Source organism: Pholis gunnellus, assembly GCF_910591455.1.
Source record: "Pholis gunnellus genome assembly, chromosome: 18".
NCBI lineage: Eukaryota > Metazoa > Chordata > Actinopteri > Perciformes > Pholidae > Pholis > Pholis gunnellus.
This window is the reverse complement of record NC_136545.1, coordinates 7193516-7209098: the sequence shown is the minus strand read 5'-3', so window position 1 is coordinate 7209098 and position 15583 is coordinate 7193516. Positions and strand designations below refer to the sequence as shown.

The 15583-nt window shown below is 39.7% G+C and overlaps 1 protein-coding gene across 1 annotated transcript; it reads right to left on the bottom strand.

Annotated features, from left to right (window-relative positions):
• Positions 1–893: 893 nt before the first annotated feature.
• LOC306710629 (complement component C7-like) lies at positions 894–11263 on the bottom strand (the record flags this gene model as incomplete). The annotated part of the gene is made up of 17 exons (XM_079179271.1): positions 894–1495; positions 1971–2152; positions 2265–2358; positions 3503–3694; positions 4854–4986; positions 5166–5253; positions 5575–5746; positions 5939–6167; positions 6919–7085; positions 7213–7326; positions 8338–8581; positions 8762–8890; positions 9287–9425; positions 9543–9687; positions 10005–10146; positions 10506–10581; positions 11253–11263. The coding sequence occupies 17 exons, from the start codon at positions 11261–11263 to the stop codon at positions 1323–1325; spliced, it is 2430 nt and encodes an 809-aa protein (XP_079035397.1). The 3' UTR covers positions 894–1322.
• Positions 11264–15583: the final 4320 nt, after the last annotated feature.

Here is a 15583-nt window from a genome sequence, read left to right as displayed (position 1 = left end):
AAAATGTACATTTATAAAGTAAAACTAGACTGGCAAGCAGGTATAATGGGGTCCAAGCACCCGAAGCAACCCAGAACTTACGTGCACCATACTAAGAAGATTGGAAAACCAAGAGCAACTCTAATTTGTGCTTAAACAGGAGGTTTAGGATGCACTTGTTAGAATGGGTTTGATGCAGTTCATGTAGTACGCTTTCACAGGAAACCGTGGACAACAATGTATCATCAGATTTTCACCAAATTTAGCATGAAAATACTGGAGGATTACTGGATATGATTCCATAACGTGTCATACCGCCACCTAATGTCAGATTTAGTACGGGAAATGTGGGGTACATGTGGAATGAGCATACCAAATGTGTGTCGTTTGGATTATGTATTGGTGACCTATGGCAAAAATCTCATTAAATATTCAAACATGTGTGAAAGCAACCCCTTTTGTTGGTTTTCAATCAAGTTAGTGTGACTGTACTGGTAGACAAACAGGATAGGTATGTCAAATTTGGTAACTTTTGAACAGTGTGTGAAATACTTGTTGGTAATCAGGGGGTTCCCCCTACAGTGCATAATATAGACCCACAAGATTCCATTGATGCAATAAACATGACATACATAAACATGTCATAGACAAATTGATGAAAGTACAGAAGTCTTTGGATACTTGTGGATACTGTGGAAAGGAAGCACAATGATGGTACGTTTAAAGGTTTGTAGGACTTGATCCGACCCAAAGATAGAGAAGGTGGCAGTCAGTCAGTCAGTCAAGTCTAATTACAGGAGTGAAATAAGCTTAACGTGCTTCACATGACATAATAAAAACATTGTTATTCTATTTCTTATTCAGATATTTATTTCACCTCTTGCTCACCATTTAAACATATAAGACAACGGCATTTACCATCCCAGTTCTGATTATTTATCAAACTATGAATTCTTTATTGATGTGACCAAGAGATATCGAGACCCAGACTAAACTACATTTAATATTTATTGTATAATGACTCAAATAAAATGTGAAAGACTAACATTTGATTAAATAGCATCAAAAACACCCATTAGTTGGCGATCATTGAATGGAGACCAAAGAGAATGCAGGAAACAAATAATGACTTCAAAAGTATGCCTCTTATCAAGCTATTAATGTCTTTGAGTCTGAGTCCTTAGGTTGGAATATTCTCAGATTTCTTTTGTTTTAGGAAAGTAAAGCTGTTTCAAATGCAATTCGTTTATGCTGCAAGTAATGTGCTGTCCTCATGCTTTCTTCATGCTTAGAAAACTACTTCAAAAGAGAAAGCCAAATCTCAAAACAGTAGTAGTGGTGCTTTATTCTGGACAAGCCTCAATACTGAAAATATTGACCGTCTCCCCAGCACACCGCCTGGCCCCCACCTCACATTCGGTCATCGCCAGGCCAACGCTGCCAACACCAGATCTCACACAAAGGGGGGCGGAGTCTCTAGGGCACTCTGAGGCGTGCTGACAAACACACTTCGATTCTAGAATTGAAAAATAATTATTATATAACATTAAAGCATGTTAACACGTAGAAACTATAACTCCAAGTATGAACCTGGACATTAGTATAATATTTCACCTTTACATTTTTTAATTGAAAATAAAATGAACTGAGGAAACAGTTGGTACAGAAAAAAGTTTCTCTGAAAAAAAACCCATGGGCATTACAAATTATTACATTGTATTTTGTATTCTGATGTATCTTTATTAGTTTACGTTGACTTGTTTTCCAACTTTATTTTTTCAGTGGAACTTTCTTCAATGCTAATTTGTCCATTTTGAGTTCAGGTTTTGTTTTGAATGCCAAATTGAATTGTTGATGCCCAAATCTTAAATCACTGTTCCAGCTCCATAATAATCTGGCAACATTTTACAATAATGGTCAAAACAACAAGAATAAAAAGCCCTATTGTAATATATTTTAAAAATCCTTCAAAGAAGGTCCAGGAGACTCACCCTGACAGATTGTTCCTGGTTTGCAGTCCGCACAGGACGTTGACGTCTCCTCTGGCCAGTCACAGTCGCTGTCATTGGCCAACTCGAAGCTCCGCCCAATACACTGCAGAGCTCCAAGCTGACAAACGCTAAGCAAACGCGCTTGGCTTGAGCCGAGTCTGGCACACAACTGCAGAGAAGTCCTAAATGAAGACAATATATGGAAAAATGCAGTGTTAAATGTTGTTTCGTATTTTCCCAAGGCATTTCCCTGTGTGTGTGTGATGCAGATGAATTATCAAAAATCATACTCACGGGCACTGAGATGGCATTTTACACACACACTGAGTTTTTCCTATGTTCTCCCACGGCTTACACTTCAGGCCAGATGGAGAGGGAACTGAGGGAGCTGAGATGAAAATATATATATTATATCATAAATATGATATTATATAGTCCACAGAAACACAACCTTAAAGCTACTATAGTCAAAATGTTACAATCGACAACAATAGATCACATGACCAGTATTGTATGTGAAAGGTGTCCCTCATAGCAATCAACCCACAAACAAATGATAACCCGACTCTGCAGCTTGCCTCAGCTCTACAGAGCATAATAGCCACTTTCAGCTCATTGATTCGGTATTCTGGCTGCAACTTTAGTGTTTTGGTTCACTCTCACTGCTCTCAGCACCGGCAAAGTTCGCAAAGTTGGTGAACATAGTAGAGAGTTGGTGGAGGCCAAAAACAGAGCTAGAAGACTACATTTACCCTTTGAATAAAGATTTAAAATAATTAAAAAAATGAAGTAAAACATTTTGGTTAATAGTGGGGCAGATAGTAGATCAATCGTGCAAATTATGATACAAGCATGAAATTTGGTGGACTTGGTCAAACCTGCCCGATCCAAGATGGCGGCTATTTTTCAAGATGGCCGCCAATTGGGCAGCATAAGTTGTGCCAAATTTAGAAAATGTTTAGTCAGAAGGCTAAAAGTGTAGCATATTTAGCTCCAGAGTACTTAAAAACATAGAAATAGACACCAAGATCATTCAAATACAAACACATTTTGGGAGGCCCAATTGGCGGCCATCTTGAAAAATAGCCGCCATCTTGGATTTTTGAATGGCCAATCAGGCAGATTTGACCAGATACCTCTGGGGAACAACTCCAACAAATTCCATCCTTGTATCATAATTTGCACGATTCTTGTTAAACATTGCTTTTAACATTTTAATGGCTTCAATTATTTGCAAAATTGTTATTGTATTAGTTTGTGTCATTACCTAGCTCGATACCCAAAGGTTAAGTGTAAGTTATTTTGATCAAAGCTGATGAGAGCACTGAGACTGAACTTTACTGTAAATGTTCCTCAACGACAAAACAATGAGCTGAAAGAGGCTAAAACAGCCCAGTAGAGCTGCAGAGTAAGTCAGAATTCTGTGGTTAAATATTTCACAGCATAACTATATTTCTGTAAAGTGAACCTATTGTACATACGAAGCCTTACAACAACAACATTTGAACTAAGAATAAATGTGTGTACTGTACCGGCTTTACAATGAGCGCTGGCCGGTGAAGGAGACCACTGCAGACTGGGACTGCACATGATGTCTGACACCTCAGCATCCAGCACTGACCCCACAGGACAGGATAGGGACACCCTGTCTCCAATCTGATAGGCTGCTTGCAGGGGCATGGCTATAACTTGGCTGTTGAGTGGAGGAATCCCACACGTGGAACCTGTGACGGGAAGAAGAGGGGGAATTTGAGCAAGAGGAAGGCGGGTTCCTGAGATTGAATGTTTAATCTGCATTCTGCATCCACATCTGGATTTAGGGCATGACTGACATGGCAGTGAACTCTATTTAACCCTCCTGTCGTGTTCGTTTCTCCCCCTTTACTTTAGTGTTCCCGGTCAAATTTGACCGGTCTGTTTTAACTGCTCTTACATTAACGCAAAAAACATTAATCGTCACCAAATTTTATTGAACACCTTTTTAAGCTGTAAACAATGTCTCAGACTAGTGGTTTACATGAATAACTGCTGTGAATACACAAAGAATAGACACTGAAAATGTATCGCTAAATTAAATGAAACTGCCCACAGACTTTTTGTAGCCTCATTGTTTGCCCGATATACTCCTGCTAGAATCAACAGACCCATGTAGGCTTGGAGGTCTACCTGGTCCAATGCTCTCCACGTGTCCCCAAACACACACCTCCAGGTTTGTCATGTCCAGTATAACACCCTCAATGGACTCTGGTAAAAAGAGTTGGAAGCTGGACTTGATGTCATCCACACGAGATGTTGCATATCGTGTTGGCCCTGGCGTCATCCTTATTATGTTTTCAACTCTCGCTCGGCCTCCTCTGTCCTGAGGATGAATACCAGAGCAAGTTGTCACCCTTGGACTGGAATGTCACCTCAGGCGCCTGTTCCTCTGGTGTACAACTTTATATATGGGGCTGTGAACAGGTGTTCACACAGATTTGTGTTTGTGTGTGTGTGTGTGTGTGTGTGTGTGTATAGGAGGGGGGTTGGTTGTGGGTGTGTATGGGGCTGTTTTCCCATTCATTTCCTATTGCGGTCACTTTTGACCGTGAACACCATGGGTGTTACAAAGTTGACTAAACTGCTAAAAATTCAATAAAAGTGGTGATCAGCAATTTGATATGTTCAAATGCCTATTGGGGAGGATATCATGAGGCCTTGAGGCAATCAGATGTAAAACACAATATTTATGATTGATTAAAGTTGTAAATCGGTCAGATTTGACCCGAACACGACAGGAGGGTTAAATGTGTTCCTGTAGATTACTCCTGAGATGTCCTGCTAATGAACAAACAATAGAGCCAAGTGCATGACACCCCTGACAGAGTTAATGGAGTTAAAACGTACTTTTACAAACCATCTCTCCCGTCTTCCACTTCTGGTTTTCAGTGCATTGAGCCACAGCGTCCCCACTAAGGTAATGGTCTTGTATGCAGGAGTACTCCACTGTGTTTCCAACCAGGTAAAAGTCTCTGGGATTCTGAGAAATAAATAAAACAACAGTAGCTCAAATACATGCAATTAATCCCCTCCTTGAATATTTGCAAGAAGAGAGCCACAAGTTTGCTACAGTTTTGCAACATTTTATGGAACCCAAAGTGTCCGGAGGTCTCCGAGGTTTACATAAATGGAAACACGGCATCAATCAAGCAAACTCACCTGAATAAATCCGTTCCTGAGGTTTGGAAGCGCTCCACATGTCTTCGGTGGAGTTACAGAGAGATTGAAGCACTGAGGCTCCATCCTCCTGCACACAAACAGTTTACAGTGAGAAAACTAAAATACTGCTGGAAGCCGCTGCTTCATAAATTTAACTGTATAATGAGGAAATGGTCATCAATTGATCACTTTCAAATCTATATCTAGGATCAAATCAAGGATATCGGAAAAAAAGTCTTATTTCCTGGTTTTAATCATGTTTTGGGGGCAAAAGTCTCCCATTTCACGTCACAAATCACGTCACAAAACAAACCAGTGCGTTTTTAGAATGAAGACTTGTTTTGTTTAAGATTTGGTTTCGATTTCTGTCCTAATACTACATGACAAGGTTGTGTGTGCATGTCCTTACTGTAAGAACTGGATGTCTGCATCCTCACAAGGCTTCTGCTCCAGCTGCACTCCGGAGCAGTGTTGGCCACCTCTTCCGGGGGTGGGGTTGTTGCAGCTTCTGGTCCTTGACCTTTGACCCCCAGAGCAGGATCCCCAGGAGGACCAGCAGCTCCAGCTGCCATGGATCACCCCTGAGAGAAAGAGAGAGATTCACTTTGTTCTTCTGTGACTGACTGGACGGCATGGTTAAATATAAATTTAGTTGGACATCTTTGACATTTAATTGTTTTAACAGAGCAAATTTTTATTTGAATCTGTTTTGTTTGAACCCAAACTAAACCTTTGAACGAATCCATTATCCTCTCAGTCTGGTGTCCGTTTACCTGGCTGCTCGCCGATCACGGCTCCCCTCTCGCAGGCGGGTCCCGAGGTTCCCGGACGGCAGATGCAGCGACACTCTGAGCCCGTCAGAAGAGGCTGGCCGTTGTTCTGGCAGGGCCGGCAGTGACAGGGATGCTCCTCCGTCAGGTACTCCTCTGTGGCTCTTTTCATGTGGAGCTTCTTCAAACCTGCACACTGCACCTCCTTCACCAGCTCATACAGAGGACGTGGCTGGAAAAATATTGTAATAATTATTAAAGAACAGGAACACAATAGGAAAAAAAAGAATCGTGTATCTTTTAACACTCACAGGACATGCAAACATTAGACTACTTGGCTAACTAGCTTATACCGACAGCCTTGAATCAAAGGCTAGCATATCTAAATGAGCTAACATCATTACTTTAGTGTCAGTCTTCATATTCAAATATGTAATAATAAAACTAAAACACAAATCTAACCTTATTTTTCCAGTTATGCTTTATAGTACTCAAACTAACAGGGGAAATAAAATTGCAATGTCTTATCCCTACATGTTTTTATCATACTACTGTATACTACAGTCCTATGGCTCAATATCACCACCATGCAATACAACAAAAATGCTGGTCTTTTATTGCCATGGTGTTTGGCCTGCATGGTAAACCAGTCTTACTTTTACCATAGCATATCATATATGTAACTATCTAGTAGCCTTTTGCAGGGTTGTGATTTTTAAACACAGTTGGAGTTAACTCACTGAGGTCATGTTAATTAGCCAGCAAGCTACATCAAGTATAATGTGCCAGCAACAGTAACTAAAGGGGGCGGGGCATAGCAAAGGGTCAGTTAAACTGGACGATGGAGGTAATAACAACAAAAGATTTGAAAACTCAATATGAATAGAAATCAAACATAATCAGGAATACAACAAATCAAAGCTTTTATATCAACTAACCAAACACTAAGATACAACCAGCTGCGTACCAGCTGACTGTCATACCTTGTGGTCTGTGACTTCAGGGAAGTCTTGGACAGAGGAGGCCCAGTTGTTGTAGATCTCTCCGTTAGCTTCTGGATTTTCCAGATCCAGAAGACTCAGGGCGGCTATAAAGGCCGGGTTTCCTCCAAACACGTTGACCTTTATGGGCATCTTGTTTACGTTGTGTCCTGTAGGCAAATGACAACACAGCTCAGGCTAGTCTACGTGACAGTCAACTTTAAATTAATATGATTTATTGGAATCCAACCTTCCACTGTGTGGTTTAATGCTCTAAATCAGAAAGCTTTCACTCACCGTAGCTGGATGATAAAGCTTTTGTCAGTTTTTCACACACGGTCTTGACTTTCTTCCTGAAGAGACGGCGTTTCACCTTCCTCCAACACCTCTGGTAATCTATATTTGTTGTTTCTTTACACAAACAAGGCAGGAGCAAGAGATTTAAAACTGTTCAAAATTCTAAAATGATCAGACGACAGGCACCAAATTTCAGTTCATTGAGAATATAAACGTTATATTTTCGGAGATATTTTAAAGATGTTATTGGTATTAAACTCAACTAAATTGAAAGGTTCATATGTGGTACTGATCAATATAGTAAGGCAAAGTCCCTACCCTTCCGGTGTCCAACATGACCCCTTAATTCAAATTTGTTATCCCATTTGAATTGTGCCATGAATATGAGGTTCGTCAACTTAAGATCACTTTTGCAAGTCAGAAAGTTGCATGTTTGTCGTAGTAATAGTTATTTTTGTGTGAAACCTCTGAACTCGTTTTGCACAATGTACGTCACCAACAGCAACATGAATGTTCCCATGGCTTGCTAGCTAGCTAGGTAACTTAGCTAATGTCAATGCACATATGTAGCATTATGTTATTTGATCTGTTTTATCCAGGGACTATCTTTATCAGGCGGGAAGCGAAAGAATGAGAACACCTGTTCTCTGTGTGAGTCCATCCGATACGAAACACACAGGCATCGTAGCTTCAGAGAGAGACGTCATTTACAAGAGTTTTGAGTTTGTAGACTTTCTATTTGCGTATTTTCCCAGTCTTATGCTTTAACAGTTTTACGACAAAATGTGACTTAGTTGACTTGCAAAAAAATCTTTTTAAATGGACAAACAAACAAATCATATGTGTAATTCATGGCACAATTCAAACAGGATAAAGAAATGATTGTCTCTCGTCTTTGACCATCGTATGTATTTTTACAGAAATAAGGTCTCATGGTGGTCAGCTGGAAGGGGCAGGACTTTGCCTCTATATAGCCAAAGCAAGGAACAAATTCACAACATTCCCTAAAAATAAAACGCATCACATTCCATCAGCTTGCGATTTTATTTGCAGAACTTCAGGGTATGTAAAGGAACTAAAACTAAATAGCAACATCATTATTATTACTATTAGCAAAGTTCTTACCGCTCGACTCGAGAGCCTGGCGGTCCAACTCCAACAAGGCTTGGTATTCGCCTCCAAGTGAGCCCTCGGAGAGGTAGTGTGTGCCGTACGTCTCAAACAGCCGGCGGTAGGCAGAGTAGTCGTACGTGTACGGCAGCGAGGACAAGGCCTTCCAAAAGCCTTCAGCCAGAGTCAAATACTGAGGGGCAGAGTTTTGGAACTGGGCCAGTTCTACCTTATTCTTCATGATAATAAGTCTGTAAGCCTGGACGACATGTGTAAAAAGACTGATGTCATTCTCTGAAATATGGTGGTTAGAAACCTTTAACCCAACTAGTGACAGAGCCCAAAGACAGAGATATCAATCATTAGTCACTTTGTCCAACACTTACAGCACGACATCTGACATAAGTGATTTGTGAAGCACTACAGGTCATATCATCACCTTATTGTCAGTGAGCTCTTTGTGGAAAGTGCGGCGGTCGTGTCCCCACAAGGCGTTGGACTGGATGTGCTGCATGTAGGACCAGGAGCTCTCGTAGGATTCATCGCTCTCCTCATTTTCTACTTTCACCTGCAAAGGCAACACTTGGTGTCATTAGAGCAGCTGCTGAGAGCGAGGCTCGTCATCCTGCTATTTACTTTGTTTGTAGCCCATGCTAGCTGCATCTCTAGGTCTGCTGTTGGGTCTCTCTATTGGTGCTGGGAGGTTTATGAAGCTACTATACGATAGATAAGATTAGAGTTTCATTGAGGGATAAAAAGCTATGGTTCCAATCTGTAACCTGCAGCAACATTTTTAAAAGCTATACATACATACGTATATATGTCAAACCTGTAAAGTGAGAAGTGTTTATCTCAGTAATAATCGTATTTAGCGAAAAAATATCACATTTGCAGCCGAGGAGTCAGGCCTTGACCCCTCATCTATGAACATGAACACCAAACATTCATTTCTTGTTCGACTCACCTCAAAGCTGTACCTGATGATGTTCTGTGGCAGTCTATAGTAGACTTTATGGACACCACTGTACACCTTCCTGCACTGCCCTCCAAAGCTGAGAGTGTTGATCACACCTGCCCTCAGTTTGCCTGTCAACACGTTGTATCTGTAAAGCAAGACACGACAAATCCATTTGATGGACTGTTATTATATATTTTTCAGCCCCAACATGACATATCAAGCTGTTATTTACAGTAGAAACTGAGTTGGAGTAGATACTCACCCTCTGCCTGTGAAGTCGGAGCTGGGAGGTGTTTTCTCGAGGTCACATGAGTACTGGCTGCTATCTTGATCACAGCTTCTCTCATCCAGGCCGTCCTCACAGTCCTGGTCTCCGTTACACACCAGAGACTGGCTGATGCACTGACCTGGATCAGGGTTTCATATAAGACTTTTCGTTCCACATTACAAGGTACATCATTTGGGGGGGGAGGGGGGGAATTCTCTTTTATTTTATCTATAAAGTCTTTTTTTATTTAATAAAGTGTAAAAAATGTTGAGAAAACACAGACAAAGATTAACCGAACTGCAAACCCAAAGAACTAAAAATAGATAAATAAAAAAAATTGGTATCGCGGCAGTTCCTGTATGTTGTTAGTTCGTTAAACATTTATAATCATAGCAATGTTATGAAAAAAAATAGCTTCGGCACATTTTATTGAATACAATATACGTTGCAACATACCTGAGGTACAGCGGAATCTGTTTCCACAGCTTGTTGCTAGGGGACATCCTTTTTGTGGGACACATGGTTGTGTTTGTGTGGCTTCCCCTGAACATGGCACACCCCCAAACTGGGCGTACACCCCCACATGGCGAGCCCGCACCTGAAAAAGGAAGCGACCATAAAAAGGAAATGAATAACTGACGGGAACAAATGAAAGGATTAGCATAGTCAGAGCACATTGCATTATGAGGACAAAAGCCTGATCACACACCTTCATTGTGGGGACTTACTTGTAATGTGGGGACAAAACTCCAGTCAAGGTTTGTCATTAACTGTATAGTATTTTCGGGTTAAAACTTGGTACTACAGCTAATGTTAGAATAATGCAGGTTAGGCTAAGGGGTGGGTTTAGGTATCGCACAATTAGGGTTACTTTTTGATAACACTCTCAGGTAATGAATTTAAATTTATACAATGTCCTCATATTTACAGTAAGAGTATGTGTGCGATCTGAAGTACCTTTGTACTGGAGCAGCCATCACACTCAGACCATTCTCCATAAGAGCCCCATCTGCAATTCACAGGCTGCTGACAGCTGAGAGGAATAGATATTGATATTATAAAAATTATATTTACATATGTTTTCTGTTTAGAATGAACTGAAACGTATCAATATTGAAGGATTGAAGATTATGTGGAGAAGAGGGACATTTCTTCACACCGTCAGTACATTATTATCAAAGTGATGAAGATGTAAAGACAGCTTGTGTGGTTCATGTGTGTACACCTACCATGCTGGAGATAGAGAGATGGCCAACAATACCAAAGAAGACAAAGCTGCAGACAAATCCATCTGTACACAAAAGCAAGAAAACTGTTAACTTAATCTAAATCATACTTTAAAAAATATTCTTGACAAAAGCTATCATCCTGACACAGAAGACATTTCTATTAAACTCTCCATTTTGGCAGTATTCACCATGAATAGAGGTCGGAGTCCATTCAAGGAGATGGGATTGAGTTATATTTAGTCCTGATGAGTCTTGATAACTTTGAATCGTTATCTGTGATTCATTACAAAACAAGAACGTTCTGTAAACTCTTCAGTTGTGGAATACAGGAAAACCCATTTTCACTCTGTGTGTACTTTAGCCATTGCACTGTACACTGTAATCTCATGAGTTTAAAAAAGTCATGAACAACAGTTCCTTTTATTATTATCAAAGTGTGTCAGTTTCCTGCTTACATTTTTTAATGATCACTTACTTCCCCAACATCCCGATCATCTGAATCGATGCTGTTAACCAGAGATCTAGAAGAACTTATCCATACCCTTATATTTGTATGCCTAGACTATTGCAATGCTCTTTTCTCCTGTCTCAGTGAAACAGCCCGTTCAACTCGTTCAAAAAACTGCAGTCATGTTTACTCAATCCAACCGTAGATCCCACATCAATGCATTTATAGCTGTATGTGAATACTTCTCATCTTTCTGCACTTGTCTCCTGTGAAACACTTTGTGAATTTGTTTTTATAGTTGCTATATAAATATAATCCTACTCACTCCCATACTTTCCTTACTTAACTTATCCGACTTAGATATTTAGAGCGTTTTAAGAATATTTGCATATACTTCCCAGTATGCATTGCATTAAGGTTATGTGTCCTTTTATATATGTCTCTCAGAGGAGTGAAGAGGCCGCCTCTGAGTGAATTTGAGATGATGATGATGACGAAAAGTAGATGCTTCCTCTTAACCAAACATGCATAACGCCACAGACCCCAGAGCCATATTGACAGATATCATTTGCTCTCCTAATGCTAGCAGTTTAGCTACAACATTGAGTGATGCAATATCAAACAATAAGAGACACATTTCAAAAAATTGGAATCTAAAATAACCTTTGTTGTATTCATATAATTTCTCTATGGTATTTATTTACATGAGGTCTATGAATTACTTTAACTGAGTGAGAGGTAAAGACTCTGAAGTGTGATGATGTAAAATAATATATAACTGTAACTTGTAGTAAGTTAACAGAAGTAAAGATTCTACTTTAGATTAACTCTTTGCCTCAATTTAAGAAATGTAGCTAAATCACCTGTCTAAATACTTTGTTGCCTGCAAATGTTGAGGTTTTTTCTTTTACAGCATCTAAATAATACGATCCAAATGTTCATATAATGCTTTGTTCAAATCTGAATGGTCGACGTGTAGTGTGGAGTTTACAGTACCTTCATGATGTGCTCCTCTCGTCTGGTCCAGCACTGGAACACTAAGGGTGATATAATCAGCAGGGGGAGGAGACTACAGATCCCACAGGTCAGGAATTCCCTTTGTAAAGAAATTCTCATCCACCGAATCTGAACAACCAGTTTTTTACTGCCTCTGTTGACTCAGTGAGTCACGGACAGAGACCCAGTGTTCTTTTCCACAGCTTCAGGTCAAGATGTTGTGTTCTCCTAACTTGATTGTTTCCAACAGCACTCTTGAGTTCATCTCCAGTCACAGTTTTGATAACGCTGTCTGCTCTTGAGAGCTGAACGGTACCAGAGGAAGCTTGATGACATCTACTTTTTTTTTTTTTCTCAAAACAGCCTCATCGGCGTTTGACAGGACTAGTTGCATAACAATTGTTTATCCTGGATTTAGAACGTCAGACGCTAAGTCACCATGATTTGGGCAAAGGTCAAAAAAATCCCCATTTGGCCCATATTTGAATGCATTTGACTCTGTCACTCTGTAAACACAAAATGCATGTGGCAATAATATCCACATCTTCATTTGTAATTACAACTTCCTACTTATTACTTCATGTGACTAGTCATCTAAATGTTCTCTATTCAGAGCATTGAAATAGCAGCAAAAAACGATTAGCTATGTGAAGATATAGTGGAGGAATATCTACCTGAGTAGAGAATGAAGTCGCTCTCCCTCTGTGTGTGTTATAATCCGAGCATCTCCGTGCTTTGGGAACACAGCTGGCCGGCCGTGCCTGCCTTTTAGTGCATGTTAGTGCATGTGAGCGTGACCCACCTGTTTGCTCTGTCAGCACTGTTGCCGTTGTTTGCACTGTTAGCAATATTGGCACCGTTAACTGCAAGCAACCGGCTCAGCCATCCCCATGTTGAGAGCCGTTAAAAGGCAATAGAAATGCTCTGAATGTAGCACCTTCAATCCACATTTGACATTTTTAGACAGAAACACAGTATTTAATTCACAACAGTTATATAGTTTTACATTAATAATACCATGTCTTTTTTAAAATGTGTTTATGTTTGTTTTATTTTTGTTAATATGACTAAATTCCATTGATAAAGCATGTTTCCTTCAATGTATTTAAGTCTTCTCAAATCTTTTGTTTTCACCTGGGGAACAATTAGGTCAGATTAGGTTAAAGTCAGTGAGCAGTGAGTCGCTGCAGGCCTCCCTGTGTAATAAGTTCAGGTTGCCATCTAGTGGTGTCTCTTTTTCTTCTTTAGCGTTTAGCACCAAGACACACATGACCTACACTATGTTTACCTGTTTTCATTACAGATGAAGAAGACACTGTGTCTTCTTTCTGGTCTTGGGAAATTCATGAACCTAAATCTTCCCCTCTGGTGGAGGTTGTGGTTGGGAATGTTGGCAAGAGGCTTGTTTTGAAAATTCCAATCCCACAAGACCCAGCTTGCCTCCATCTCCCATTATTATGATTGGGATGATCTTTTTTTTTCTCCATGGCTGCTGCTGTTTATTATCTCAGAACTTTTGTTTGGCCTTAACTCATTAATTCCATTCCATTAATTAATTTAAAATGTACCAAAACACTGGCAACGAGGGGAGATAGTAATGAGAATAAATATGAAACTACATTTCAATCATAGCCTCTAAACTAAAAAGAAATCTGGCTTGAATTGACGTCAAACATTATTACTAAGCTTGTTTACGAGATATTTAAGGCGGATCTATAGAGGGAACCATAAAGGGCATCTTTGGATGGATGGGAAACACACCAATGAATGGAAATACTACTGACTCTTTTAGTCCATAAAGAATTCATGAACAGTTACTGATTGGTTTTGGGATACACTCAAACAAATTGGTCCCAAATTTAAACCTATGACTGGACTGAAAACGAATAAAAAATAAAATAACACAACTAAAACGATAACTAATAAAACATTTAAAATGACCCCTGCTTGTTCTGCTTCCTGTTTTAATTCACACATCTGTATAAATACAACAAACAAAACCGAAGGTATTTCATCTCTAATGATGAGATACCTGGTTGAGGTTTATGAAGAAATATAAATGTATTTTTAGACCAAATTTGACTGTTGTTATGCAAAACACAACATGACTTAAGTTAAAATTAAAGAAATGTAATATTCTCCACCAGAATTACATACCTTACATCGGGCCATATTATAGGGATGTAAAATAAAACATCAAATATAATCAAATATAACACAACAGTTAAGTGAATCAAATGTGAAATGTTGTGTTCTTTTAAATACTACAGGGTCTTGTTGCTGGCTAGTCAAATATATGAGGTTCTCAGGGGAGAGTTTGGACTTCTGACCCCAGTATTTCTACAATCCCGGCTGTAACTCTATCTGCAGCGGCTCCCACACCAAGAATTCTGAGCTGTAGCGACTCCAAGCTTATTGTTTTGGTTTTCCCGGCCAGCAACTTTACTATTTTGGTTCACTTTCACTGCTCTAATCAGCACAGCGAACATGACTCAGATGGAATGAAAATGTTGCTCCATGTCTGCTGGATGTGTAAATATGGCATTTGCTTGCTAACATGTTACTTAACATCTACGTGTGTGTGTGTGTGTGTGTGTGTGTGTGTGTGTGTGTGTGTGTGTGTGTGTGTGTGTGTGTGTGTGTGTGTGTGTGTGTGTGTGTGTGTGTGCGTGCGCTATGCTAAGCATGTGTAGAGGGTGTGCTTGGTCCCTACAGTCTGTCAAAAACAAGGTGCTAACATACCAGAAGTGAGACTCACGCGCACGGACTAAACTGAACTTGAAATGTGACTCCACAGCCTGAGAAATACCGCTCTAAAGCTGTCGTGGAGCAGGTTCCTTTACCGGTTGAAAAACTAATAGCTCAAGTTTTATTTTGGCACACTAAGAACTTTCACTTAATAATATAAGTGCATCTAACATCCTTATTCAAGTTGCAGTATAGGTGGTGCTACTTTACTTGAGCATTTATATTTGTGAATCTCACTTCCAAATTGATTTGCAGTGGTGGAATGTTCACCCTACATACAGTAGAGTAGAGTTATTTGAGGTATTTGTACTCTACTTGAGTATTTCCATTTACTGTATAGTGCTACTCCTTTCCATTTTGGAAGCCAATATTTAACTTTTTCCGTAACTTTATTTATTTGACAAGACTACATATGAATCCACTGCTAATTGATGATGTATGATTATGGATCAGGATATGCAGTAGTATGTCAAATAATTGAAATGAGCTGCACCTTTACCAGCTGCAACATTAAATTGATATACACATGAATGCATCACTGACTTTGAGACAGTGATATAATCCGGGCCATTCTGGAGAAAGAGTACATTTAGCCTACTTTTGATTCATTTTAC